Genomic DNA, 26890 nt, shown 5'->3' with positions numbered 1-26890 from the left:
AGAGCGCACAAGTGCTGTGCTGTATGCCTGCAGTTGCGTGACACTCCCTGGCCTTTGCTGCACTGAACTTTGGGTTACCTGTGGGTAACAGGAAGCCGCTTCAGTGGTTTGCTACCATTTAGCATAGGTGCCAGGTTAAAATGTATCCAGGAGATTTTGATGTATAAAGTAAGTGTTCAGGCCATGGCTGCTGACCACTAGCAGAGTTGCTAGAAGTAGATGCTAGTATAGATGTAGCAGACATGGCAGAGCTGTTTTGCCACTTGGTATGGTATCAGTGCTAAAACAGTTTGGGGTGACTACCAGGATGTTCCTTTCGGAAATTTTCATAGACTTTTTACTGCCTGTGAAAAACTATAGAACTTTGTTACTTTAGCTGAAAGACTTTTTTTTTTTAAGCGATATTCCTTTTTTTTTTTTTTTAATTTTATTTATTCGAAAATCAGAGTTACACAGAGAGGAGAGGCAGAGAGAGAGAGGTCTTCCATCTAATGGTTCACTCTCCAATTGGCCGCAATGGCCAGAGCTGCGCTGATCCGAAGCCAGGAGCCAGGAGCTGCTTCTTTTTCTCCCATGTGGGTGCAGGGGCCCAAGGACTTGGGCCATTTTCTACTGCTTTCCCAGGCCATAGCAGAGAGCTGAATCGGAAGAGGAGCAGCCGGGACTAGAACTGGCTCCCATATGGGATGCCGGTGCTTCAGGCCAGCGCGTTAACCCTCTGCGCCACAGCACCGGCCCCTCAGCTGGAAGGCTTGTTATGTGAACATTCATTGCAAATATTCAAGAAAGAGATGATCAAGCAATATTTCAGAAAGGCAGAATGTCATTCATCTTCGTTGTTACTGTTTCTTTGTCTCATTTATAAATGACAAATTATAGCAAAATAAATTGAAGAGATTTGTGTGGACACAAATCAGTATAGTGGTAGAAGAATAATGGACATGGGACCGGTGCTGTGGCATAGCAGGTAAAACCACCGCCTGCAGTGTTGGCATCCCATATGGGTGCCGGTTGGAAACCTGGCTGCTCCACTTCCAATCTAGCTCTCTGCTATGGCCTGGGAAAGCAGTAGAAGAGAGCCCATGGGCCCCTGCCCCTGTTTGGAAGACCCAGAAGAAGCTCCTGGCTCCTGGTTCCTGGCTTCAGATTGATGCAGCTCTGGCCGTTGCAGCCATCTCGGGGAGTGAACTAGAAGATGGAAGACCTCTCTCTCTCTCTCTTTCTCTCTCTCTGCCTCTCTGCCTCTCTTTCTCTCTGTGTGTAACTCTGACTTTCAAGTAAACAAATAAATCTTAAAAAAAAAAGAAGAAGAAGAAGAATGGAGAACATTTTCCTGATAGTTTGTCACATCCAACCTTTATTCTTTTTTAAAGATTTATTTTTTTTGAAAGATAGAGTAAGAGATCTTCCATCTGCTGGTTCACTCCCCAAATAGGCACAACAGGCAAGGCTAAGCCAGGCTGAAACCAGGAACCTAGAACTCCATCTAGATCTCCCACATGGGTGGCAGGGACCCAATTACTTAGACCATCCTCCACTGCCTTCTCAGGCTGATCAGGGAGCTGGCTTGGAAGTAGAGCAGCCGGGATTCTAACCAGTGTTTATGTGTGATACCTTCATCACAGATGGTAGCTTAAACCACTGTGCCACAATGACTGCCTCTCCAGCTTTTATTATTTTCTCAGTCTTTGTCTGTTAATTTATTCATCATGTATCTAACAGTATCCTTTAAGAAATGCATTTTAGGCCAGCGCCGTGCCTCAACAGGCTAATCCTCCGCCTTGCGGCGCCAGCTCACCGGGTTCTAGTCCCGGTCGGGGCGCCAGATTCTGTCCCGGTTGCCCCTCTTCCAGGCCAGCTCTCTGCTGTGGCCCGGGAGGGCAGTAGAGGATGGCCCAAGTGCTTGGGCCCTGTACCCCATGGGAGACCAGGAGAAGTACCTGGCTCCTGCCTTTGGATCAGCATGGGGAGCCGGCCGCAGCACGCCGGCCGCGGTGGCCATTGGAGGGTGAACCACCAGCAAAGGAAGACCTTTCTCTCTGTTTCTCTCTCTCAGTCTCTCTCTCTCACTGTCCACTCTGCCTGTCAAAAAAAAAGAAATGCATTTTGGTTCCCGTAACATTGACTTTCATGACAGGAATCAGATTAGTTATCCCAAGAGTCTTAAATGTTCAGTTAGTTTTGTCAGTTGCATATAGCCATGTAGCCATCACCCAAAATAGAGGATGGTATGATTACATCACCCAAGAAAGCGCCTTGTGCCCCTTTCAGTTGTTCTGCCCTGCTCCTTCTGCCCATGCTGCTATGGATACTAGGGATTTTTATTGTGATAGAATGCATTTGGATAGTTCAGAACTTCATGTAAATCAGATCATACATTGTGCCTGGCCTTTTCTATTCAACATAATGTTTTTGAGACTCATTCATGTTGCCACGTGTATCATTTTTTTGTATTTCCATTGTGTGAATATCCATTTTATCCATCCATCCTGTTGGTGGGCTTGTGGGTTGTTCCCAAATCTTTTTGAAAACTTTTTTTTTTATTTGTCCTGGATGAATACATACCTGGGAATGGAATCGCTAGGTCAGAGAATGTATATGTAATTAATGTTACCACAAACTGCCAAACAGTTCTCCAAGATGTTTGTGCCACTTTAGTTTTCCTGCCCATGGTGTAAGAGGGTTTGCTCCACTTGGTCTGTGTGCATGCTCACATTTGATGTTGTCAGTTGTTGTTAGTAAATGTGAAATGGTATCTCCCATGGGTTTTAGTTTTAATTGCTCTAAAAAGACAAGAATACACTTAGGTATTTCATATGGATTATCTGATTCTTGTTAATGGCTACATAGTAGTATTCTATTTGGAATGCTCTCTAATTTATGAAATGATTTCCCTGTAGGCACATTTATATTACTTATCCTTTTCTCTCTGGTAAGTGATGTGTTTGTGGGGCCTGCATTGTGACATAGCCAGTAAAGCCGCTGCCTGGGTCACCAGCATCCCAGATGAGCGATGTTTGAGTTGCGGCTTCTCCATTCCAATCCAGCTCCCTGCCAATGTGCCTGGAAAAGCAAAAGAAGATGGCCCAAGTGCTTGGGCCCCAGCAACCAAGTGGGAGAGTGGGAAGAAGCTCCTGGCTCCTGACTCATTTTGGGAGTGAACCAGTAGATTGAAGACCTGCCTTTCTCTCTCTCTTTCCCTCTGTCTATAACTCTGCCTTCCAAATACATGAATAAATTAAAAAATGATGTGTTTCTAGAGAATGTTTCCTATTTAGAAAGATGCTATAACTCTTACTTAGAAAGATTTCTTCACAAATAGTTTCTCAACTAGGGTTGGGGAGTTGCAAAGAGGAAGTCAAGGCTTCCCTTTTAAAGAACAAAGTAGCTTTCTATCTGCAGTGAGCACCATATGCAGAGCAGGCCCTCTGCACGTAGTGTATTCCCCCTCTGGAGTTCAGGCTGTGTCTTCCTTTTGTCCGTGATAACTTGCACAGTGAGTGTAGGTGTGTGTGTGTGGGGGGGTGGTTCACAGAGGAAAAGAACCTGTGTTCTCTCTTTTAGCTGAGGAACATTTAGAATGCCCTTCATCTAAATATGCTTTTGAAAAGCTCTCTTCTCCAACTGTTTTTTGTTTGCTTGTTTTAGTGCAAAACAGCCTTTCTAATATTTATAAAACTTAGTGTAAGGGCAGTCATTCTATGGGGTGAAAGGCCATAAGAAAATTAATCTGTAAGCATTAGTAAGAATGAATGAGTTGAGATTATTTATTTAAATATACTTTGACCAATTTAACATTTGTTTGTGAAAGTGTTAAAATGGTCATCATGTTATTTCCATAATGTGGCCTGGGAAATGTGCCTTGTTTTCAGCTAGTACATGTAACTGGATAAGCCCAGACCTTGAAGGAGCTTTTAGCGCAAGGAGAGAAAGTGGACAGATGCAGACAGCTGCTCCAGGAGAGGTGTGTGGAGGACATCATTACCGTTGGATCTCCAGGCTGGACTGTTGCAGTTCCTGCACTTGAAACTCAGTCTCTGGTCTGATTCCGGGCCTAGGAACTCCTCCACAACAACAAAGTCATGAGCTTTTATTCTTTCTCTTAAAGTTGGTAAAGTTAAGTTCCCTTTTCAGCTAAAGATTTGCCTTTAGAACTACAATGTTCCTTGCTGAGGTTTCTGTTTCCCCCCTCCTTGGCACATGTGTGCTGGTTTATTTAAGATTCAGACATTCAGAGGGGTGTGTGTGTCTGTGTGTTAACGTGAGTGGGTGTCATAGATGACAGGAGAAAAAGCTTACTCCCTCTTGTCAAAAGGTGATAATTTTGGCCGGCGCCGTGGCTCAATAGGCTAATCCTCCACCTTGCGGCGCCGGCACACCGGGTTCTAGTCCCGGTCGGGGCGCCGGATTCTGTCCCGGTTACCCCTCTTCCAGGCCAGCTCTCTGCTATGGCCAGGGAGTGCAGTGGAGGATGGCCCAGGTGCTTGGGCCCTGCACCCCATGGGAGACCAGGAAAAAAAAAGCACCTGGATCCTGGCTCCTGCCATCAGATCAGCGCGGTGCGCCGGCTGCAGCGGCGGCCATTGGAGGGTGAACCAACGGCAAAGGAAGACCTTTCTCTGTCTCTCTCTCTCACTGTCCACTCTGCCTGTAAAAAAAAAAAAAAAAAAGGTGATAATTTTATTTTTCTTCCATGAAATAAAACCGAGAAGAAAAATTTGAACATACTGGCAAGCAAGCAAATGAGAAACTAGGTTGATAGACCCTTAACCCTGGGCTGAGGCACATGTGACTAAAATACCTGGCTTAGATTTTCATGAAGAAGGTATTTGATGCCCTGAGACTGGTCTTGTTTTTTGTTTTTAATTTCTAGTTCTGACTGAAGGTAACTATTTATTGCTTCTCTAGAAAACTAGAAAGTTCTCCTGATGGATTCTTTCATAACAAGCTGACATTTCAGTGAGGCACTTCTGACAGAAGTCTTGAAATTTTGTGTATGTTCCTGCTGCCCAGTTGTGAGTTATTCATCAACAGATATGAAAATCATACATGTCTGAATTTTATAACTGCTAGTTAGAGTTAAATTTTTCTTTTTGATTGTTTGGGGATTCTTAGCTCTTGTCAGACCATTTAGATTAAAAGCCTTCTTATAGCTGTGATTTTGAGCCATATGTATTTTATAGTACATGGTAGAGAATGTTGCCATGAATATTTCTGGCCCCTTCTTTAGAAATGGGTAGCTTATGATTATATATGTCTTTGACTTGGACACACTGACTTGGTTCAAATACTAATTTTTCTTAATGCTTTGAACTGCGAAAGAGGTATCATAATTCCTACTTAATAGAGCTGTTTTGAAATGAAATAAGGTAAGGTTATCTTAATACAGTGCCTAGCACAGAAGAGCTTAATAAAAATTAATTTTCCCCTTATTAAATAACAAGGTTGATCTTATTAGCTTATATTAGGACAAAGAAACTATGAAATAAGGGAAATAGGGAGCAGAGATAACAAATAAATGATACTTAAAAGTATTTTTTTAAAGATTTATGAAGGCAGTGTGATAGACACAGAGAGACAGAGAGGTATGAGATCTTCCATTCTCAGATTCACTCCTCAAATGTCCATAACAGCCAGGGCTAGGCCAGATCTCCCTGTGGGTGGGCCATTTTATGCTGCCTCTCAGGTGTGTTAACAGGAAGTTGGATCAGAAGCAGAGATGGGACTCGATCCCAGTATGGTATGTGGGCATTCCAAGTGATGGCTTAAATTGCTGCACTGCACCGCCTACCCCCAAAATTTAAAAGTATTTAAAACCTGAGCCTGGTGCTGTGACATAGCAGGTAAAGCCTTCGCTTGTAGTGCCAGCATCCCAGATGGGCACTGGTTCGAATCCAGGCTGCTCCATTTCCAATCCAGCTCTTTGCTGTGGCCTAGGAAAGCAGTGGAAGATGGGCCAGGTCCTTGGACCCCTGCACCCCCGTGGGAGACCCAGGAGATTCTGGTTCTTGGCTTCGGATCAGCCCAGCTGTGGCCATTGCAGCCATCTGGGGAGTGAACCAGAGGATGGAGGATCTCTCTCACTGCCACTGCCACTGCCTCTGCCTCTCTGTAACTCTGCCTTTCAAATAAACAGATAAATCTGTAAACAACAACAAATTCTTCAGCTCATTTTAATACATAATGTACTGCCCGAGAGGGAAGACTTGGAAATGGAGAATCTCCCCTGATCGTTAGGCCGTGTTAATGTTTTTATATATTAGAATGTTTAAATGTGTATTCAGAAAGTCTGAGTTACACAGATAAGAATTTTTTGACTACAGAGGAAGCTTCATCATAGGACTGAAAGATTTGATCATTTGAGAGAAAGAAATATATGTGAGAGAAAGAAATCACTTATTATGGAATTGTGTATTGTCCTGCTGACATTTACTTAAAATGTTTTCATTTGTGTCGTGTCCTGGGAGACATTTGCAGTGTCTGAGGACATTCCTGGTTGTTACAACACGGGCAGGGCAGGGGATGCACCTGCTTGTAGTGAGTAAGAGTTTGGGATGCTGCTGAACATCCTACGGTACAGAGGACAGCTTCTCACCACTAAGAATGGCCCTGTTCAAAATGTCAGTAACGCCCAGTTTGAGAAGCTCTGTAAGTACTCGGTGAGGCCTGTGTGGACATTTAGTAATTTGTTTTTATCATTCTGGAATTGGCCTGTTTCTGCCCTTGGCACAGTTTATGCTTTGACAGAACAATTTCAGATATGAATAAAATAACAAAGTAACTTAGGTGCTAGCTTGCATTTTGTAATGGTCTGATCCTTTTACAAATGAGTTGACTTTTTTTTTAATTTATTTATTTATTTGAAAGGCAGAGTTACAGAGAGAGGGAGAGACAGAGGAAGAGAGATCTCTGTCTACTGGTTCACTCTCCAAAGGAGCACAGCAGCTGGAGCTGGGCCGATGCGAAGTCAGCAGCCAGGAGGAGCTTCCGCCAGGTATCCAACATGGGTGCAGGGGCCCAAGGACTTGGACCGTGTTCTGCTGCTCTCCCAGGCACATTAACAGGGAGCTGGATTGGAAATAGAGTAGCAGGGACTCAAACCAGCGTCCAGATGGGATGCCAGCACAGCAGATGGCAGCTTAACCCAACAAGCCACAGCACCGGCCTCAAATGAGATTTCTACAAACTGATCTTTAATTTTGTTTGGTGAAATTAGTGTACTGGGGCCGGCACTGTGGCTCACTTGGTTAATCCTCTGCCTGCAGCTCCGGCATCCCATATGGGCACCGGGTTCTAGTCCTGGCTGTTCCTCTTCCAGGCCAGCTCTCTGCTGTGGCCTGGGAGGCCAGTGGAGGATGGCCCAAGTGCTTGGGCCCTGCACCCTCATGGGAGACCAGAAAGAAGCACCTGGCTCCTGGCTTCGGATCGGCACAGCGCCGGCTGTAGCGGCCATTTTGGGGGTGAACCAACGGAAGGAAGACCTTTCTCTCTGTCTCTCTCTCTGTCTATAACTCTACCTGTCAAATAAAAAAAAAAAAAAATCAGTGTACCATTTGTTAGTATCCTCATGCCAATTAAAATTAAAGATTCCTAAGAAATATAAATGAAGGGATTGATATGAGTGTTATATTGGTGGTGCATATGCTACATGATGAAGCAAAAAAAAAAAAAAAAAGGACTACATTACTACATTTACATTCCAGAAAATATAACATTACAAGGAGATAAAAAGTTGAGAAACCAATAAATATCTCTCTGTCTCCGTCTCCGTCTCTGTCTCTTACTCACACCCCGCCCCACCCCCCATGATTGAATTAAATCTGTCTGTCACGAAGGCAGGGAACATTTGTTTTGTCTCTATTTCAGCCTGAGGACAGGGGTCCCAGACTCCAGTGTTTACCAGTTACGGCCATATGGAAACTTGGTCAGATTTTATAGTTAAGTGTTTTTTCATTTTTAGTTATTTGAAAGATACAGTACCACAAAGAGTATGTGCATTTCCATTCGCTGATTCATGATGCCCACAGCAGCTAGGATGGCACCAGGCTGAAGCCAGGAGCCAGAAACTCCATCTGGAACTCCTGTGTGGGTAGCAGGGACTGAAGTATTTGAACCATCACCTGCTGCCTCCCAGGAGCATTGGCATGAAGCTAGACTGGAAGCAAAGTAGCCAAGACAGTGTCCCAGCAGGCAGCTTAACTCACTGCACTACAGCTTTCACCCCCTGGTTTTTCCAGAGACATTGGAGATCTTAAATTTGTGTGATTTTTTTTTTTTTTTTTTTTACTGTGAGACCAAAACATTTCCGTTTGGAAATTGATCTGGTTCTTTAACCTGTTTTAAGACTCTGAGCAATAGAGAATAGACTTGCCTTGACTTGAGACAGATATTTGGCACAACAATTAAGGTACTGCCTAAGATGTCTAATTTGATTCCCAGCTACTCCACTTCCAATCTAGCCTCCTGTTAATGAGCACACTGGGAGGCAGCGGTAATGGCTCAAGTACTTGGGTCCTTGCCACATATGTATGGGAGACTCAGGTTGAGTGTTGGGCTCCTGGTTTTGGCATGGCCCAGCCCCGGCTATTGAGGGCATTTTGGGAGTGAACCAGTGGATGGAAGATATGTTTGTCTCTCTGCCTTTCAAGTCAATGATTAATAAAAGAGAATACATTTAATACCATTCTTTTTCTCTCTCCTTCCCCTTTGGATCCAGCAGACAGATTTGCAATATTACTTTTCCAGTTTCTTCAGAAGAAACAAGTATGAGAATATGTGTCTAGCAAGCAGTAAACTTTGTTTAGATTATTGCAGAATAAATAGACTACCCACTGCAAAGCTATTAGCCATTAAATGTGTAGGAATTAGAACAGAGGCAGCCCATATCTAACTAAAATTCTTTTAGCACTGTGTGCTTTAGGCTACTTTTATTGTTTTAAGATTTATTTATCTTTATTTATTTATTTATTTGAAAGGCATAGTTACAGAAAGAGAAGAGACAGATCTTCCACCTGTTGGTTCATTTCCCAAATGATGCAATGGCCAGGGTTGGGCCAGGCCAAAGCCAGGAGCCAGGAGCCTCACCTGGGTCTTCCACGTGGGTGTAGGAGCCCAAGTAGTTGGGCCATCTTCTCTGCTTTCCCAGGCCATTAGCAGGAAGCTGGATCAGAAGTGGAATAGCTGGGACACAAACCAGTGCTCATATGATGCCAGCATTGCTGGTGGCAGCTCAACCCACAGTGCCACAATGCTGGCTATGGTTGTTGTTACTGGTTTTGGTTGGCTTCTTCTGGGCTGTTTTTTTGTGTTTGGCCAGAGGTTATTCTTGTTACTTGTCTCAGGAAGGGTTTGTCCAAAAGAGCTACACCGTTATCATGTTGTTCCATTTAATAACAGCTTCTGTTTTTACCCTCCCAACACAGATATGTATTTAACCTTTTCTTTCAACTTCAGATATTAGATGTAAGTTGCAATTACATTCTGATTTGTAAGCTCTTTCTAGGCGTAGCATAAGTCCACATATTAAAGCACCAAGTGTTTAAGATGATGCGGAACAACAGCTAACCGGTCACCATGGCGAAATGTGTGTTTTGTTGATGGCCACAAAGTCTACAACATTGTAGCCACGAAGAGGCAATTTTGTTTCCTTCTCAGCACCCTTCTATTAAAACACTCAGAAGCATTCACCAAAATGATGTAATAGATGATCAGTGTTCAGCAGGGTAAAAAGTGATTGACATACATTTATAAATGCTTTGTTAGTGGTTCTCAAGCTGTTTGGTTGTAGGACTCTGTTCTATCCATATAAATTATTAATGAACCAAAGAAATTTTTAGATGTATTGCAATTTGCCATATTAAAAGTTGAAACTGAGGGGCTGCTTCTCTTGACTGTTGAGGAACAGGTTTTTATTCTATATTTTTTGATTTTCTTTTCTTTTCCTTTATAATATTTTCCTTATCTTTTTTCTTGCATACTAATCTTTGAACTCTTTACTTAACATAGTTAATCATATATGTATAAAGTTAACTGAAAATAGATCTTAGTAAACAATAAGAGTGAGAATAAGAAAGGGAAGAAGAAAAGGGTGGAAGTATGGGTTGGAGGGCAAGCACGGTGGGAAGAATTACCAAGATACAGAAGTTGTAATTGTGAAATGTATGAAGTTTGTAACTGCAAAGCAGTATAGTCCTGCATACATTCCTACGGACTTACCTCTAAGGGTACACCTTAACAACTTGTCATGGGACCCCAAATTTCCCTTAAGCTGTCTAGTAAAAATATCAACTTAAATGATATAGCGATCAAATGGATAGGATTAAGTGGTAAAGTCACCATATAGACAAGATCAAGTGTTAAAGTGAGCACATAAATAGGACTAAGTGTTTGGAAATAATAATAGAAGTAAAAAGGAGTGAAGGCTCCGGTGTGAAGTCCATACAGCAGACTTATAGAATGACAATCACTTTAAGTAGCACTCCAACTGCAGAATCAGCCCATAAGGCATTCTGGTCTGTCTGAAAAGCCCAGGGGAGTTCTCTTTTAAAGACATTTAAGTTTCTAAAAGGAAATAAGGGGGAGGAAGAAAGGGAAAAGAGGAAGGGGAAAAGAAAAAAAATCACCTTCAAGAAGCAGTGTTGAACAGCCCTTGTCTACACTGTTGAGGAACAGTTTTCTTCGTTGTTTATTTTATTTTATTTTATTTTATTTTTTTCTTTTTCTTCTTCTTTTTTTTTTTTTTCTTTCTCAGACTAAATAGGAGAGGGACGAGGAAGAGGGGTGAGAGAGTTGGTTTGAGGGTAGGCATGGTAGGAAGAATTACTGTGTTCCTAATGTTGTATTTATGCAATACATACAAATAAAAAAATAATTTAAAAAAATTTTAAAAGTACTGAGGGGCTGGTGTTGTGGCATAGTGTGTTAAGTCGCTGCCTGCAATGCAGGCATCCCATAGAGGCTCCAGTTCATGTCCCGGCAGTTGTATTTCCAGTCCAACTCCCTGCTGATGGCCTGGGAAAGAGTAGCATTGTATATATTTTTACAAATCTCTCTCTTTTTTTAAATTTATTTGTTTATTATTTGAAAGGCAGAGTTACAAAGAGAGAGGTTGGTCTTCCATCCGCTGGTCCATTCCCTAGATGACCACAACAGGCGGAGCTGTGCCAGTCTGAAACCAGGAACCAGGAGCTTCTTCCGGGTCTCCCACACGAGTGCAGGGGCCTAAAGACTTGGGCCATTTTCTACTGCTTTCCCAGGCCATAGCAGAGAGCTGGATCGAAAGTGGAGCAGCTGGGTCTCAAACGGGTGCCCATATGGGATGCCAGCACTGCAGGCAGCGGCTTTACCAGCTACACCACAGCGCCAGCCCCACAAATTTGTCTTAACAGCAGATCAGCAGCTCTCATGTCTGCTTTCACAAATTCCTTTAGCTGTCAGAGCCGTGCTGCCATCCCCTTCTCATCCAGCTTCCTGCTAATGCGTCCTGGGAGGCAGTGGTTGAGGACTCGAGTGCCTAGGCCACTGCAACCCATATAGGGGGTTTGGGTGGCATTCTGTGCCCCTAGCTTTGATCTGGCCTGGCGTCAGCTGTTACTAACATTTAGCAAGTAAACCAGTGGGTGGAAGATCGACCCATCGGTGTCTTCCCCTCCTCTTCCCTCTTCCCTCTTCCCTCTCTCTCTCTCTCTCTCTCAATCTCAATCTCAATCTCAATCTCAATCTGCCTTTCAGGTAAAGTAAACATTTTAAAAATCAAAGGGAACTTTCAAAAAAATTCAGATTTTTTTTTATTTTAGACACATGAATTTAGAAATGAGAAGAACCTCAGGAGACACCTCTCCAGTCTAAATTACATCCTCACTGTCATTAACTCTGATACCCCATATTTATTTTCTTCTATTTATAATTTTCTTCAGTTTGTAATTGTGTGATTTTTTTTTCTGCTTACATTTTTTTAAATTTAATTTTATTTGTTTGAAAGAGTTACAGAGAGAGGTAGAGACACAGAGAGAGGTCTTTCATCTGCTGGTCCTCTCCCCAGATGACCGCAACAGCTGAAGCTGCACCGATCAGGAGCCAGGAGCCTCCTCCACGTTTCCCACGTGGGTGCAGGGGCCCAAGCACTTGGGCCATCTTCCACTGCTTTCCCAGGCCACAGCAGAGAGCTGGATCGAAAGAGGAGCAGCCGGGACTAGAACCGGCTCCCATATGGGATGCCGGCACTGCAGGCCAGGCTTTCACCCACTGTACCACAGCGCTGGCCCCTGTTAACATGTTTTGAACACCTATTTTCTTCCTTGCCAGACTGTTAGCTTCTTGAAGGTATAAATCATATCTTTTCACTGTTCTCAATTCACTACTTGGTTCCTGATGGTTTGTTAGTACATATATACTGATTAAATGAATGGGGAGCTTTGAGGAACTCATATCAGTTTTACATTTGTTAGTGCTGAACAGTTCTAAAAAGTCATCACAAGAGAGATGTCTTGGGGCCAGCGCTGTGGTGTAGTAGGTTAAACCTCCACCTGCTTTGCTTGCATTCTATATAGGTGCCCGTTCAATCCTGGATGCTTTAGTTCTGATCCAGCTCCCTGCTGATGTGCCTGGGAAAGCAGTGGAAGATGGCTCAAGTGCTTGTGCCCCTACACCCATGTGGGAGAACAGAAAGAAGCTCCTGGCTCCCAGCTTTGGATCGGCCCAGCTCCAGCCATTGTGGCCATTTGTGAACCAGTAGATCGAAGACCTTTCTCTCTGTGTCTCTCCCTCTCTCTATAACTCTGACTCTCAAATAAATAAATAAAATCTTCAAAAAAGAGGGAGACGTCTTGCCCAGGCACCTTTTATGTATGGGTGAAATGCTTCCTGCATTTCTTCTAATTCCTCTTATATTGAGGAGTATTAATAAAAAATTTAGGATGTGAATATCAGAAGACAGGACCACCAAATGGTGCTTAGACTTTCAGACATGAAGTCTTTTTGCTGTTTTAAAGATTCCCTTCTCATTCTTTGGTTCAGTAATTTTTTTTTCTAACAAGCATTTTTTAAGGCTTATTTATTTATTTATTTATTTGAAAAGCAGAGTTACAGAGAGGCAGAGAGAGAGAGGTCTTCCATCTGCTGGTTCACTCTCCCAATGGCCACAACAGCTAACAGCAGGAGCCAGGAGCTTCTTCCCAGTCTCCCACGTGGGTCTAGGGACCCAAGGACTTAGCCATCTTCTATTGCTTTCCCAGGCCATAGCAGAGAGCTGGATGGGAAGTAGAGCAGCCAGGACTCGAACTGGCACCCATATGGGATGCCAGCATTGCAGACGGCAGCTTTACCTGCTACACCACAGTGCTGCCCCCCTCCCCATTTAAGATTTATTTCAAAGGTAGAATTACAGGGGAAGAGGAGGAGGCAGAGAGAGAGAGAGAGATCTTCTGTCCACTAGTTTACTCCCCAGATAGCTGTAATGGCTATGGTTGGACCAGACCAAAGCCAGGAACTTCATCCAGGTCTCCCATGTGGGTAGCAGGGTCCCAAGTACTTGGGCCATCTTTTGCTGCTTTTTCCAGCCTAGTAGGAAGGAGTTAGATTGGAAGTGGAGCAGCCGGGATGTGAACAGACACTGATATGTGCTACTAGTGTTGCAGTTGGCAGCTTTACTCACTGTGTCACAATGCCAACCCTGAAATAATGTTTTTTAAATACCTCATTTAAATCCATCCAACTTGACTGCAGTGCCAGAATAGAAGGGCATACTAAACGCTTGCTTACACCTCCATGAAATTGGCCGCATGCTCGCGTCTGTTTCCTTCTGCAGTTCTTTCAGTGTTCTCAGCTCACTTTGCCACTGGGTGGACAGAATGCAAGTGGCTGCATTTCAGAGCCAGCAGTTTGCTTATCTATCCGTCAACTCCAAGGGCCTCTGTTGCCTCAGGATCCGCCACTGCCGTGGTAACAAAGCCTCAGCTGGAACTCCTGCTGCAGCCACTGAGGTCCATTCAGAGGCCTCAGTGCCCTGCGTCTGGCTCTGTGTCGTATCATTGTTATACAGTGAATTAGCACTTGTTCTGTACAAAACACCCAGTCATAAGTAGGAGGGCCCGCAGTTAACTACAGCATTAGAGTAAAGTAATTCTCTTCACTTTTACAAAACAGAACTGTAACTTAGGTTTGCTTGTAAAATGAAGGAGGGAAGATCGGAGAGTCATCTCTGGCAGGTACCTCAACTCAGCTTGTATTGTAGGTTGAGATTGGCTTCATGACTGTGTGCATGTTTTCTTAAGGTGTGGTGAGCATTTTTTCCAAACCAGAAGTCAGCACAATTGCTGTGACTGTGTATATATATTTTATTTATGGATTTATTAATCAGAAGGGTGTTTAAATGGCATAAAAACAAAACCAGGGGGCTGGTGCTGTGGTATGGCCAGTAAAGTTGCCACCTGCAGTGCCAGAATACCATATAGGCACCAGTTCGAGTCCCCTCTGCTTCACTTCTGATCCAGCTCTCTGCTATGGCTTGGGAAAGCAGTAGAAGATTTCCCAAGTCCTTGGGCCCCTGCACCTGCGTGGGAGACCTGGAAGAGGCTCCTGGCTTCCTGTCAGCCCAGCTCAGGCCATTGCAGCCATTTGGGGAAAGAACCAGTGGATGGAAGGTAACTCTCTGCTTCAGCCTCTCTGTAACTCTGCCTTTCAAATAAATAAATAAATCTTAAAAAAAAAAAAAAAACAAGCAAACATTAAAAATGTAATTATCTCTTTAGGAGTAAAACATTTGGAACTATCCAGGAAAATCCAGAATGTAAGGTTGTCTTGCTGGGAAGACAGGAGATTGAGTCTTCAGTACACTGTTGATATTAACACTGCTTGAACTGTAGCCTGGCCCTACCTGGCCCTGGGGTAGGATGCTACACCATGGACTCTAGGCAGAACCATTGTCTGTACGGAGACTTTTTTTTTTTTTTTTTAAGATTTATTTGAAAGATTTACAGAGAGGCAGAGACAGAGAGATATCCTCATCCACTGGTTCTCTCCCCAGATGGCCACAGCGGATGGAGCTGGGTTGATCCAAAGCCAGGAGCTTCTTCCTGTTCTCCCACACGGGTGCAGGGTGCAAGCACTTGGGCCATCTTCTGCTGCTTTCCCAGAGCTGGATTGGAAGTGGAGCAGCCAGGTCTCAAACCGGCGCCCATATGGGATGCCGGCCCCGCAGATGGCCCTTACCTGCTGAGCCACGTTGCCGGCCTTGAGACTTGTTTTTTAGTATGAGGGTGTTTTTGCCTCACCTTGAAGGCTGTAGGACAGACAGTGGCGGCAGGTGATGACCATCCTGACCAAGGACAGTCTGCCACTAACCTCTCCTACTTTGAGTGTAGATGTCAGGACTACTAAGTGGGGCCGGTGCTGTGGCGCAGTGGGTTAACACCCTGGCCTGAAGCGCTGACATCCCATATGGGCAACGGTTCTAGTCCCGGCTGCTCCACTTCTGACCCAGCTCTCTGCAGTAGCCTGGGAAAGCAGTGGAAGATGGCCCAAATCCTTGGGACCCTGCGCCCACGTGAGAGACCTGCAGGAAGCTCCTGGCTCCTGACTTCGGATTGGTGAAGCTCCGGCCGTTGCTGCCATCTGGGGGAGTGAACCATTGGAAGGAAGATCTCTCTCTCTCTCTCTCTCTCTCTGCCTCTCTCTCTCTCTCTGCCTCTCTCTCTCTGCCTCTCCTCTCTCTCTGTGTAACTCTGACTTTCAAATAAAAATAAATAAATCTTTAAAAAAAAAAAAAAAAAAGAACTACTAAGACCTCAGAGCATGGATAACTTCAATGGTTCTTGGGTTTTTCCCTGTTTCTTGATCTTGTACAAATGACTTCCTGTAGCTATGGGAAATACAGTCAAGATAGGCTCTTTTGCTTGTTTTTCTTAGACCACACTTCATGCCAATTTCATAGTGACAAACCAGAAAAGAGAAGGAAGAGAGCAAAGAAATAACAAGTTCTGAAAACAAATACAAGGAAACCAGGGGAACCAAAGAGGAAACAAGACATTGAAAAGTTCCAAAAGAAACCAGACACATAGAGAACATGTTTCATTTGCTGTTATTTTACACAGTATATTTATGGAGGGTACAGGTGCTTTGGCAGTTCTATTGTGTATTGTAAAATAAACAGGGTGGTTTTTTTTTTTAATCCCTGAGCTCTTTAAATGTTTTGCCTTTCCTACACTTCTGTGGTAGCTGAGTTCACATTCTGTTTTAAAGTGAGATTTACAGCTCCTGCTGGATCTCTTGTCCCAGGGCATTGACTTTGTGACATTTGTAGCAGTATTCTGATATTAGTATCTGGGAGGCTTTCCTAGGAACCTGAATCTGTGACTTCACCCCAGAAAATTCACCTGTGAAAGCTACCATTACTGAGCAGTGGTCAGATGTTGTCAGTGTGTGCAGCACTGTGTTTATATAATGAGATAGCAAGCACCTGGACAGTAGGAACCCAGCCTGCTTTGTTTGCTTACCTGTCAGCAGCACCTAGAAGGGCTGATGTTAAAAATAGGCTCTCAGTAAATATTTGTTGAATTAGCAAATGCACTTATCAGAAGAAGATTGGGTGCTATCCCTGAAAGAATAGCCAAAGTGCATCTTTTTTAAAAAAAAAGATTTATTTATTTATTTGAAAGTCAGAGTTACACAGAGAGAGAAGGAGAGGCAGAGAGAGAGAGAGAGAGAGGTCTTCCATCCACTGGGTCACTCACCAATTGGCCACAATGGCCGGAGCTGCACTGATCCAAAGCCAGGAGTCAGGAGCTTCTTCCTGGTCTCCCACACGAGTGCAGAGTCCCAAGGATTTGGGCCATCTTTCATTGCTTTCCCAGGCCATAACAGAGAGCTGGATCGGAAGTGGAGCAGCCAGGACTCTAACTGGCACAACAGCCATGGCTGGGCCAGGCCAAAGCCAGGAATCAGGAACTCACTTAGGTATCTCACATGGGTAGCAGGATCCCAAGCAATTGGGCCATCTCCCACTGTCTCAGGTGCATTAGCAGAAAGCTGAACCAGAAGAGAAGCAGGAGCCAGCACTGGCACAGCGAGTTCAAGCCCCAGCCTGTTTTAAACCTGTAACATTCTTGAGGGTTGTCTCATCGTCACTTATTTAATTTGTTTATTGAAAATTAATGTTATTATTAAACATGAATTAATATCTTATGTGACTTACTCTTTTAAAACACTTTAAACTTCTTAACCTAGAACTGAATCCTGTCTGGTTAGGAGATAAACTTGTGGCAAATCCCAGTTACCTTGATTTTTTTAGCAGGAAAACTAGGAAGGGTGGTTTTAATCAGCCACAGAGACGTTATTACTGTATCTGCTGTTTTTAATCTTTACTTGCTCTTTTTGGGGGATATTGAGGTGGAAGAAGAGCGCTTATCCTTCCCATCTACAAAAACCCACTTTAGTCCTTTTGGGCATCCTGTAGATAGGTACATGTTTTCCATGTATGTGAAATGATAGATTGAACCAGTTTTATAAATTTTTGGCGGGGTGATCTGGTAGCCGTGAGACCTTACTGATGCCTTAGTTTCTGAGAAGGTTTACAGGTAAACACAACGTGATTTGTTCATGCCTCTGATACAGCTGATGATTGGGTATGATTTTACATGTGTAAATTGATCTTTAAAGAGAATTGGTATGTGCTTGATTTATCAGCTAATGCCACAAAAATTCGTCAGCTCTGTTTCCCTTAGAGCTTCTTTTATTCATGCAATCCCAAGACTTAGAATCTGTCCCACTATGTTGCCTCCCAGGAGCTTTACATACTAAGCAGCCATTCGAGTCAACACCCCAATTCAGAGCTTGAGACTTACTGCATGGATTACTCACCTCTGAGACACCTCCAGCTTGCCTTCCTCCCCAGAGTCCACAGGCTGAAATAAAGCTGTATCATAATACAAGGACTCGTGGTGTTTTCTTTATGAGATGACCTCCTTCCAGAAACTGTCACCCTGTTTGATAAGAGGGATATGTGGAGGGGCCGGCACTGTTGATCAGCAGGGTAAAGCCCTGGCCTGAAGCACCGGCATCCATGTAAGCGCCGGTTCTAGTCGCGGCTGCTCCACTTCCGATCTAGCTCTTTGCTGTGGCCTGGGAGAGCAGTGGAGGATAGCCCAAGTCCTTGGGCCCCTTCCCCGCCACGTGGGAGACCGGGAGGAAGCACCTGGCTCCTGGCTTCAGATCGGCACAGCTCCAGCCGTTGCGGTCAACTGGAGAATGAACCATTGGATGGAAGACCTCTTTCTGTCCCTACCTCTCTCTGTAACTCTGTCTTTTAAATAAATAAATCTTTTTTTTAAAGAGGGATATGTGGAAAAGTTACAGAACAGATCATTTCAAGTTCTGTCAGGAGATCCAGCATTTTAAAAGGAAGAAAGTACATGTGATTCATCCGGAGACAAAAGTGTTATGTCTCAACAGATCATTTTTAGCCTGTGTTGGAGGGTAGCTGTTAGGAAGTCAAATGTGAGGTTTGATAGCACAGTAAACAAAACATTGAAAACTGTAGATGGTACTTATCGAATGGCTGACACTCAGAAAAATGGGCTTTCATCAGGGACCCAGAGAAACACGTCCCTGTTGGGCCAGAGGCTGTTACCATTTTGTTCTGAGTTCAAAACCAATTATTTTTAATGATCCCGAATATGTCTCCAAATTTGCTTAGTACTGTTACCCTGGAGTTGCACTGGAGTCTCAGAAAGGTTGGCATAATAATTTGGCAAATGCAAGGCATCAGATTTTCATGATTTTACACTTTAAGAGTGTGGGGGGCAAATCAGTGCACAGACTAAAAATTTACCATTTGATCCACTTCACAGTGTGCTAGCCTTGAGCTTTGTTGTTTGGAACCAGTGGTGTGAATTATTCTCTGTTAATAAGAGTCAGGCTTCCGCTGCTGCTGCTGCTGCTGCTGCTGCTTTTTTTCCTATTGGAGAAAAGAAGTTGTGTGTATATTACCCAAAATTGGCAGTTCTCAATCTTGTTATTTTCAGGATCTCTTTGCATTCTTAAATTATCTAGTAGATTGGAACTATTGTTGTTTATAGTATTAAAAAATTAAAATTGAGAAAAATTTGAAATAGCTAATTTTCAAATAGTGTAAATCCATTTTATGTTAATATAAATGAGTATATTAACAGCAGTGAGAATAGTAGCATTGTGGTTTTGTGACTCTGTCAGGGCCGGAGTTGTGGTGCAGCAGTTTAAGCTGCTCCCCTCTAGCATCCTGTGTGAGTTCTGTTTTGAGTCCCAGCTGCTCTGCCTCCAATCCAGATGCCTGCTAATGAGCATGGGAAAGCGCAGAAGATGGCTCCATTGCTTGGGTCCCTGCCACCAAATGGAGTTCAGGCTGGAGTTCCAGGCCCCAGCCGTCCCTAGCCATTGCAGCCATCCGGGAGATGAACCAGCAGATGGCAGATCTCTCTCGCACTTTCTTTGTATATCTCCCTATCTCTGTCACTCTGCCCTTAAAGTAAATAAAATGTCTTTAAAATAAAAATCTCTGTTGGGTCCAGCATTGTGGCATAGCAGTTACAGCCCCACCCCAACAGAGATGCCAGCATCCCATCTTGGTGCCAGTTCGATACCCAGCTATGCTCCTCTTACAATCCAGCACCCTGCTAATGTGCCTAGGGAAGCAGCTGAGGATGGCCCAAGTGCTTGGGCCCCTGCACCTGCATGGGAGATCCAGAAGAAGCTCCTGACTGCTGGTTTCTGCTTGACCCAGTCCCAGCCATTGCAGATGTTTAAGGAGTAAGTCAACAGATAGATATTTCTCTGTGTGTCTCTTCCTCTCTCTGTATCAGCCTGACTTTCAGAATATATAGATAAGTCTTTTATTAAAAAAAAAAAAAAAAAACTTTGTCATGTCTCGCTTAATAGAAAATAGCACAGTCCCAGGTTTACTTCTTCATTCAGTTTGTTTTAATAGGTTGTTTGGTTAATTATATGAAGTTCAGATGGGAAAGGAGTTATTTTAATAGCTATTTCAATAATTTTGAATTATTATTCTGTGATACCACACCAAAATGTGAGAATAGTAGTTTTGTGAAGTTTTAATTGCAATATGTAATCTAAACCAAATCAGTAAACTTTTTTGTACTGTATATTAAAATTCTTTGGTCTCTCTAGCACTTTTAATTAATTTTTTACAATTGTGCATGATTTGTAACACCATGCATAAGTTATTTGGAAAATACTGGTTCACTGGACCTTCTAATGTTGGCTGATTTCATTAGATGGTTAGTAACAAGTCAGATTCATTGAAATCACCACCAATCTTATCAGAAGTCTAAGAACTGGGGAGCTATCCAGCTCATAGTGATAGATAGCAAGTTTTCCAAAAATTTGAAGTTCGAAATCTTATCATTGGCAGCAAATACTGTCAGTTGTTTTACTTGAAGTGACAGACTTCGTTTGAGAAATGAGAAAATGCCTGCCAAAAGCCCAACTATGAATAATCACAGTTTTTCTGCCAATCCTTCTTTCAAGTAAAAAGGTGTTTCGTGGGGGAAAAGTAGATAATTTAGTCTTCAACTCAATTGCACAAATGCCTTTTCTTAAGACTACTGCTTGGCAGAAGTAGTTTATGATTACTTCTCATTTTCATAAAAACTTCTTAAACAATATATCTTTAGGAATCAGGATTTAATAAATTAATCCCCTTATATAAGATTATGGTTCATACAATTAAAACCATACTGTGAGTTTATATAACATTTATTTTATTTAACAATTTTGTTTTAATAAAGCTTTTATTGTAGAATAATTTTCTATTAAATGATCTGAATCGATTATTTCAGAAGTTTCTAAAATGATAGAAACTTCTCATACACTTCACCGAGCTTCCTCTAATGTTAACATCTTATATGATTGTGGTATCTTTATGAGAATTAAGAGACTAAGGGCAAGACAGTGATATTAACCAAACTTCACCATTTAAAAACAAGTATTTCAAAGTCAGGATCTGGTGCTATGGCATAGCAGGTTAAAACCCCCAGCCTGCAGCACTGGCATTCCATACAGGTGCTGGTTCGAGTCTTGGCTGCTCCACTTCTGATCCAGCTCCCTGCTGGTACACCTGGGAAAGCAGCGGAGGATGGCCCAAGTCATTGATCGCCTGCTCCAACATGGGAGACCTGGAGGAGGCTCCTGGCTCCTGGCTCCTGGCTTCATCCTGGCCCAGCCCCACTCATTGCGGCCATTTGGGGAATGAACCACCAGATGGAAGACCTCTCCCTGTCTTTACCTCTCTTTGTAGCTCTGCCTTCCAAGTAAATAAAATAAATCTTAAAAAGAAAAATTATAGAGGGAGAGATCTTCCATCCTCTGGTTCACTCCTCAAATGGCTGCAATGGCCAAGGCTGAGCCAAGTTGAAGCTAGGAACCAGGAACTCCATCCAGGTGTCTCACATGGGTACAGGGGCCAAGTACTTGGGCCATCTTCCACTGCTTTCCTAGGCGCATTATCAGGGAGCTGGATAGGAAGAAGAGCAGCCAGGACTCAAATCAGCACATAGGGATGCCTGTGTCACACATGGTGGCTGAACCCACTACACCACAACACCAACCCTACATCCTGTACTCTTTATTACACATCACAATTCGCCACAAGGTCTGACATGTTACTCTTTACACAGAAGTGGATCTTAAAGACATATAATTCAATATTCATGGGCCAATATCTCCTTTTCCCAGCTCTGTTAGACATTCTGCCACACTTAAGATGGATGATGTTGGCAGTAATTTGACAGTATTCTTTTTTTTTTTTTTTTTTTTAAGATTTATTTATTTACTTTAAAGTCAGAGTTACACACAGAGAGAAGGAGAGGCAGAGAGAGAGAGAAGTTTTCCATCTGCTGGTTCACTCCCCAGATGGCCGCAACGGCCAGAGCTGAGCTGATCAGAAGCCAGGAGCCAGGAGCCTCTTCTGGGTCTCCCATGCGGGTGCAGGGGCCTAAGGACTTGGGCCATCTTCTACTGCTTTCCCAGGCCACAGCAGAGAGCTGGATTGGAAGAGGAGCAGCCGAGACTAGACTGGGCACCCATTTGGGATGCCAGCAAGCGTCACAGGTGGAGGATTAACCTACTGCGCCATGGCACCAGCCCCACTATTTGTTTTATGTTTGCTTGGCTCTAGAAAGGTCCTTTAAGGCAGTTGGCTGTTCCCATTTAATCCCTAGTTTCCTTTCTTCTCTTTTGTTCATTTATTTTTACTTCAAATGTGTTGAAGAAATTGGATTGTTCGTTTAATGGCTTCCCACAGCCTGGATTTTGCTGACTACTTCCTCATATAGGATTTGGCATGGTTCTCTGTCCTCTGTATTTCCCATAAATTGGTAGTTGTATATGCGCACACACACACACACAGACACAGACACACACATACTCTCTTTTAAAGATTTACTTGTTTGTTTGACACGCAAAGTGTCAGAGAAAAAGATAGCGACATCTTCCATCTATCTACTGGTTCACTCCCCAAATGACTGTAACAGACAGGGCTAAGCTAGGAGCCAGGAATTCCATTCCAGGTCACACATACACAGGTGACAGAGGTCCAAGCACTTAAGCCACCATCCACTGACTATCCAGGCACATTAGTAGGAAGCTGGGTTGGAAGTAGAACAACTGGGACTCAAATTGGCACTGTGACATGGGATGCCAGCATCACAGGCTGTGGCTTAACCGCTTACGCCACAATTCTGGACCCTGTTCTGTTTTTGCAGTTTTTTGTCTTCAGGGTATATTTCACTAGAAAGCTATAGTTAAGTTACTGTGTTCTAAAATTGTTTGTAATAATGCTAGTAGTTGGTTGCATGTTAATTTCATTTATTTTATTTTTAGGGATTACTTTTGTTTCATTTAAATTTTATTTTATTTTTTCTTCTTTTAGACTACTGTAAAGTTTCCTGTATTTTGCCTTTTACTTGACATATTCTGGAGGTAACTTAAAGAGTTTCCTCTTTTTTTTTTTTCCCAGATGTAAGGCATTTCATTGTATGAATTACTTGAGACTTGAGTTTGTTTAATAATTAGTTTTCAATGGTAAACATTTGAGTGGTTTCTAGTCTTTATGTTTAAAGAGAGTCCTGCAATGAATAGTCTTGTATCTCTGCTTCTGTGGTTTCTGGGAAGGATTTCAGTGTGATTTAAGGCTGTCCTCTAACTTTGTGATAATTTTAAAATAAGTATAAGTAAAAAGAGCTTGAAGTACATAATTATTCATTAGGAAAGTACAAATCAGAGCACAGTGAGATGCCACTTTATATTCTATAGGGTGGCTTCAACCAAAAATGGTTTTGGCAAGTAAGTGGGGAAATTGAAACCCTCCCCATCATTGCTGGGGAAATGGTATAGCTGCTTTGGAAAAGAATTTGGCAGTTCCTCAAGGAATTGAGGTAGAGTTACCATATGAGTCAACAATTCCACTGTTAGGTAGTTGGAAAATGAAAACGGAAAACGTGTTCACACAAACTTACGCACATATGTTCACAGCCGCCAAAAATAAGACAATCCAGTGGTATAAACAGCATGTCATATGTCTACTTAGTATATTATTCAACCATAAACCGGAATGAAGTACACTGAGCAAACTCAGAATAGAAGGGAACTTTCTTAACCTGATGAAGCGCATGTATGAAGAACGCATAACTAGCATCATACTTAATCATGAAAGACACGACCAAGACAAGGATGTCACTCATGCCTTTCCTTTCCCTTTTTTTTTTTTCTTTTCCAGAGTGGACAGTGAGAGAAAGAGACAGAGACAGAGGTCTTCCTTTGCCGTTGGTTCACCCTCCAATGGCCGCCGCGGCCGGCGCTCTGCGGCTGGCGCACCGGGCTGATCCGATGGCAGGAGCCAGGTGCTTCTCCTGGTCTCCCATGGGGTGCAGGGCCCAAGCACTTGGGCCATCCTCCACTGCCCTCCCGGGCCACAGCAGAGAGCTGGCCTGGAAGAGGTGCAACCGGGACTAGAACCCGGTGTGCCAGCGCCGCAAGGTGGAGGATTAGCCTAGTGAGCCGTGGCGCCGGCCTGTATATGGATTCTTTATAATTGATTATGTTTCATAGGCACTGACTTGAAGCAAAGTGAAGTCATTGTAGTGTAAGCACATTTACATTTGAGTGATTGCTCCATGTTGCCACTGTATAGTTCTGTTACTTGTCACTTAATGGACATTCCAGTTTCTTTTTTTCTTCTCTAAGACTTGTTTTATTTATTTGAAAGGCGGTCGGGGGAGGGAGAAATAAAGACAGATTTTCCATCCACTGGTTCCATTCCCAAGTTGGCCAACAGAGATTAGGCAGGGCCAGGCAGAAGCCAGGAACCTGGAACTCCGTCTCGGTCTCACAAGTGGGTGGTAGGGAACCAGGTGCACTCACAGGGAGCTGGATCAGAAGCTGAGCAGCCAAGACCTGAAGCAGCACTCCAAGACAGGTTACTGCCCTGCCCACTGTGCCACTATAATGACCCCTCCGAATTTCAGTCCTTCAGACCTCATCTGTAGAAGAGCTTCATTATTATTCCCTTGGGGCAGTCTCAGTCCATTCACTGACGCATGACCAACTGGAAGCAGCTGGACATCAACTTGGAAGCAAATAACGAAAGCCTTGAAAAGATAACATTTTTCAAGATTTTAAAGTTTACTCAGGTACATTCCTTATAATCCAGCTTCCATGTTGGTCTACTGCAAAGCAGTCACAACAAACAAACGGTCTTGTTCTCCTGTTACCAAACCATCTCACAGTTTTCTGAATGTTCTTTATGCACGTTGTTGCTTCTGGGCTTTTCTTAAGGGTCAATGCTGTGTTTCTAGACATTTACTTTAAATGGCCTTTTATCCAACCTACCTTCCTTGTTTCCTTCTTTCTCTTTCTTGTTGCGTGAATAAACGTGTTATAAAGCATCTTAACATGAGGTGTAATATGGTTGTTGAGTCATGAATTGTACCATTATTATATAGATGTTTTTCTAATGGGCATACATACTATGATTTTTTGGAGCAATTAAAGTGGTTTAACTCCTTATTTTTTTGTTTTCTCAATGTGGTGAAATACACATAATATTCTAAAGTTATACAATGCAGTGTCATTTAGTAAATTCACAGTGTTGTGGAGCCATAACTGTGATTCATTTTAATATTTGCGTGTGGCAGTAAGCAAACAAAAAAAGGGACCAGAGTTGTGGCACAGCGTGTTAGGTCGCTGCTTGTGACACTGGGTCTTCCATCATAGTGCCTGTTTGAGTCCCATGCTTCCGATCCTCACAATACAAGAACTTCACTTAGAGTCAGTACATATCCATTGCAGTAACAAAGGTGGTGAGACCATATCCTGAATTTTGATGTAAAAGCTACAGGAGAAGGTAAATATAAGTAGTTAAACCACTTTAATTGCTCCAGAACGTGCTTCCAATCCAACTTATTGCTACTGTGTCTGGGAAGGTAGCAGACACTGGCACAAGTATTTGGGCCTTGCCCCCAACATAGCAGACAGGGATGGAGTTCCTGGCTCCTGGCTTCAACTTTCTCTCTCTATCTCTCTCCTTCTCTCCCTCTCTCGATGTCTGCCTTTCAAATAAATAAATCTTTTTTTTATTTTTGAAGATTCATTTTATTTATTTGAAAGACAGTTACAGAGAGGTCTTCCATCCGCTGGTTTACTCCTGGTGCCTCAGGCCAGGGCTTTAACCCGCTGCACCACAGCGCCCGCCCCCAAATAAATAAATCTTTAAAAAAAAAAAAGTTGTTTATGCTGATTTAATTTGGAGGTAAGGAGAAACTTTCTTGTAAGAGATTCTTAAAATATCATAATTAAAGAAATGCCTATTTAAGTTTACGCATGTTGCAGTCCGATCGACTCAACTAAAATTATCCACTGAATTATCTGCTGTTCTTTGTCTTGTGTGAACTGATCTTATACTGAATAATCTATACTGGCATTGCTTAGTCGATGTTAGGATCATCAGTGAACCGTAGCTCATATGTACCAGTTTCTAGTTGTTCTTGGGGAAATCAGAGATTTGCTTGGGGTGGGGTGGGAGAACAGCATTGTGATGTAGCAGATAAATCAGGTGCCTGCAGTGCCAGCATCCCACATGGATGCCAGTTTGCCTCGTGGCTGCTCTACTTCCAGTCCAGCACCCTACTAATATGCCTGGGCAAGCAGCAGAAGATAGCCCAAGTCCTTGGGCCCCTGTCCTAATGTGGAAGACCTGGAAGAAACTCCTACCTTCTGGCTCCTGGCTTCAGTCTGGCCCAACCCTCACTGCTGCAGCCATTTAGGGAGTGAACAGGCAGATAGAAGAACTCTCTCCTGTCTCTGTCTCTTCCTCTCTTGCTGTAACTCTGCCTTTCAAATAAATAAAATACACCTTTAAAAATATTTGCTTGGTCCTTAGAGAAATGAGAAAAGTCCCTGGGCTAAACTAAAGGACCACTGCATGACACCAAACATTGAAAATTCCATTCGAGAACCAAATGCTGGTTCCACTGGGTGGCCAGGTCTCTCTGCACAGACCTCTCATTCAGCAGCAGTTCCTTTGTGGAGGTCTTGACCTCTGAGCAGCCCTAGTTGCCCATTTCTGGTTCATCAGACTGCCTTTTGAGTGTTAGATTTTGTTTTCTAGCTACAGCATTTTTAAAACTTGTTGCTTAGTGTCTGGGTTGAAATTTAAAATACTTGAGCTAGAGATAAAGTCATAAATTCCCTCCCAGATTTCCCCGAGTACTCTGGATCCTTGTGCCTCTCCATGTCTACGAGGACTGTCCTTTCTGTTTTGTCATATACATGTATTTCTTTAAAATCCCTTTCCATCTTGGGACAGTTCGATTAGCACTTGTTCCTCAGCGCTGAGATGTGGAGCAGG

The 26890-nt window shown here is 43.2% G+C and overlaps 1 protein-coding gene across 5 annotated transcripts in view; it reads left to right on the top strand.

The window, feature by feature from the left end:
* Positions 1 to 26890, top strand: part of CFDP1 (chromatin remodeling protein CFDP1) — a 120835-nt gene that overhangs the window by 44610 nt on the left and 49335 nt on the right. The window contains exon 6 of one of the 5 annotated variants that reach the window (XM_089320486.1): positions 23762 to 24940. The exons of the other annotated variants lie outside the window; for them this stretch is intronic. Coding sequence (XP_089176612.1) covers positions 23762 to 23867 — 106 coding nt within the window. The 3' untranslated portion in view covers positions 23868 to 24940. Of the gene's footprint in view, positions 1 to 23761; positions 24941 to 26890 lie in introns of those variants that run through there. 5 annotated transcript variants of the gene reach the window in all.

Source organism: Oryctolagus cuniculus, chromosome 18 (assembly GCF_051225735.1).
Source record: "Oryctolagus cuniculus isolate XC-2025 breed Fujian yellow rabbit chromosome 18, ASM5122573v1, whole genome shotgun sequence".
Taxonomy (NCBI): domain Eukaryota; kingdom Metazoa; phylum Chordata; class Mammalia; order Lagomorpha; family Leporidae; genus Oryctolagus; species Oryctolagus cuniculus.
This window is presented reverse-complemented; position numbering and strand designations above follow the sequence as displayed.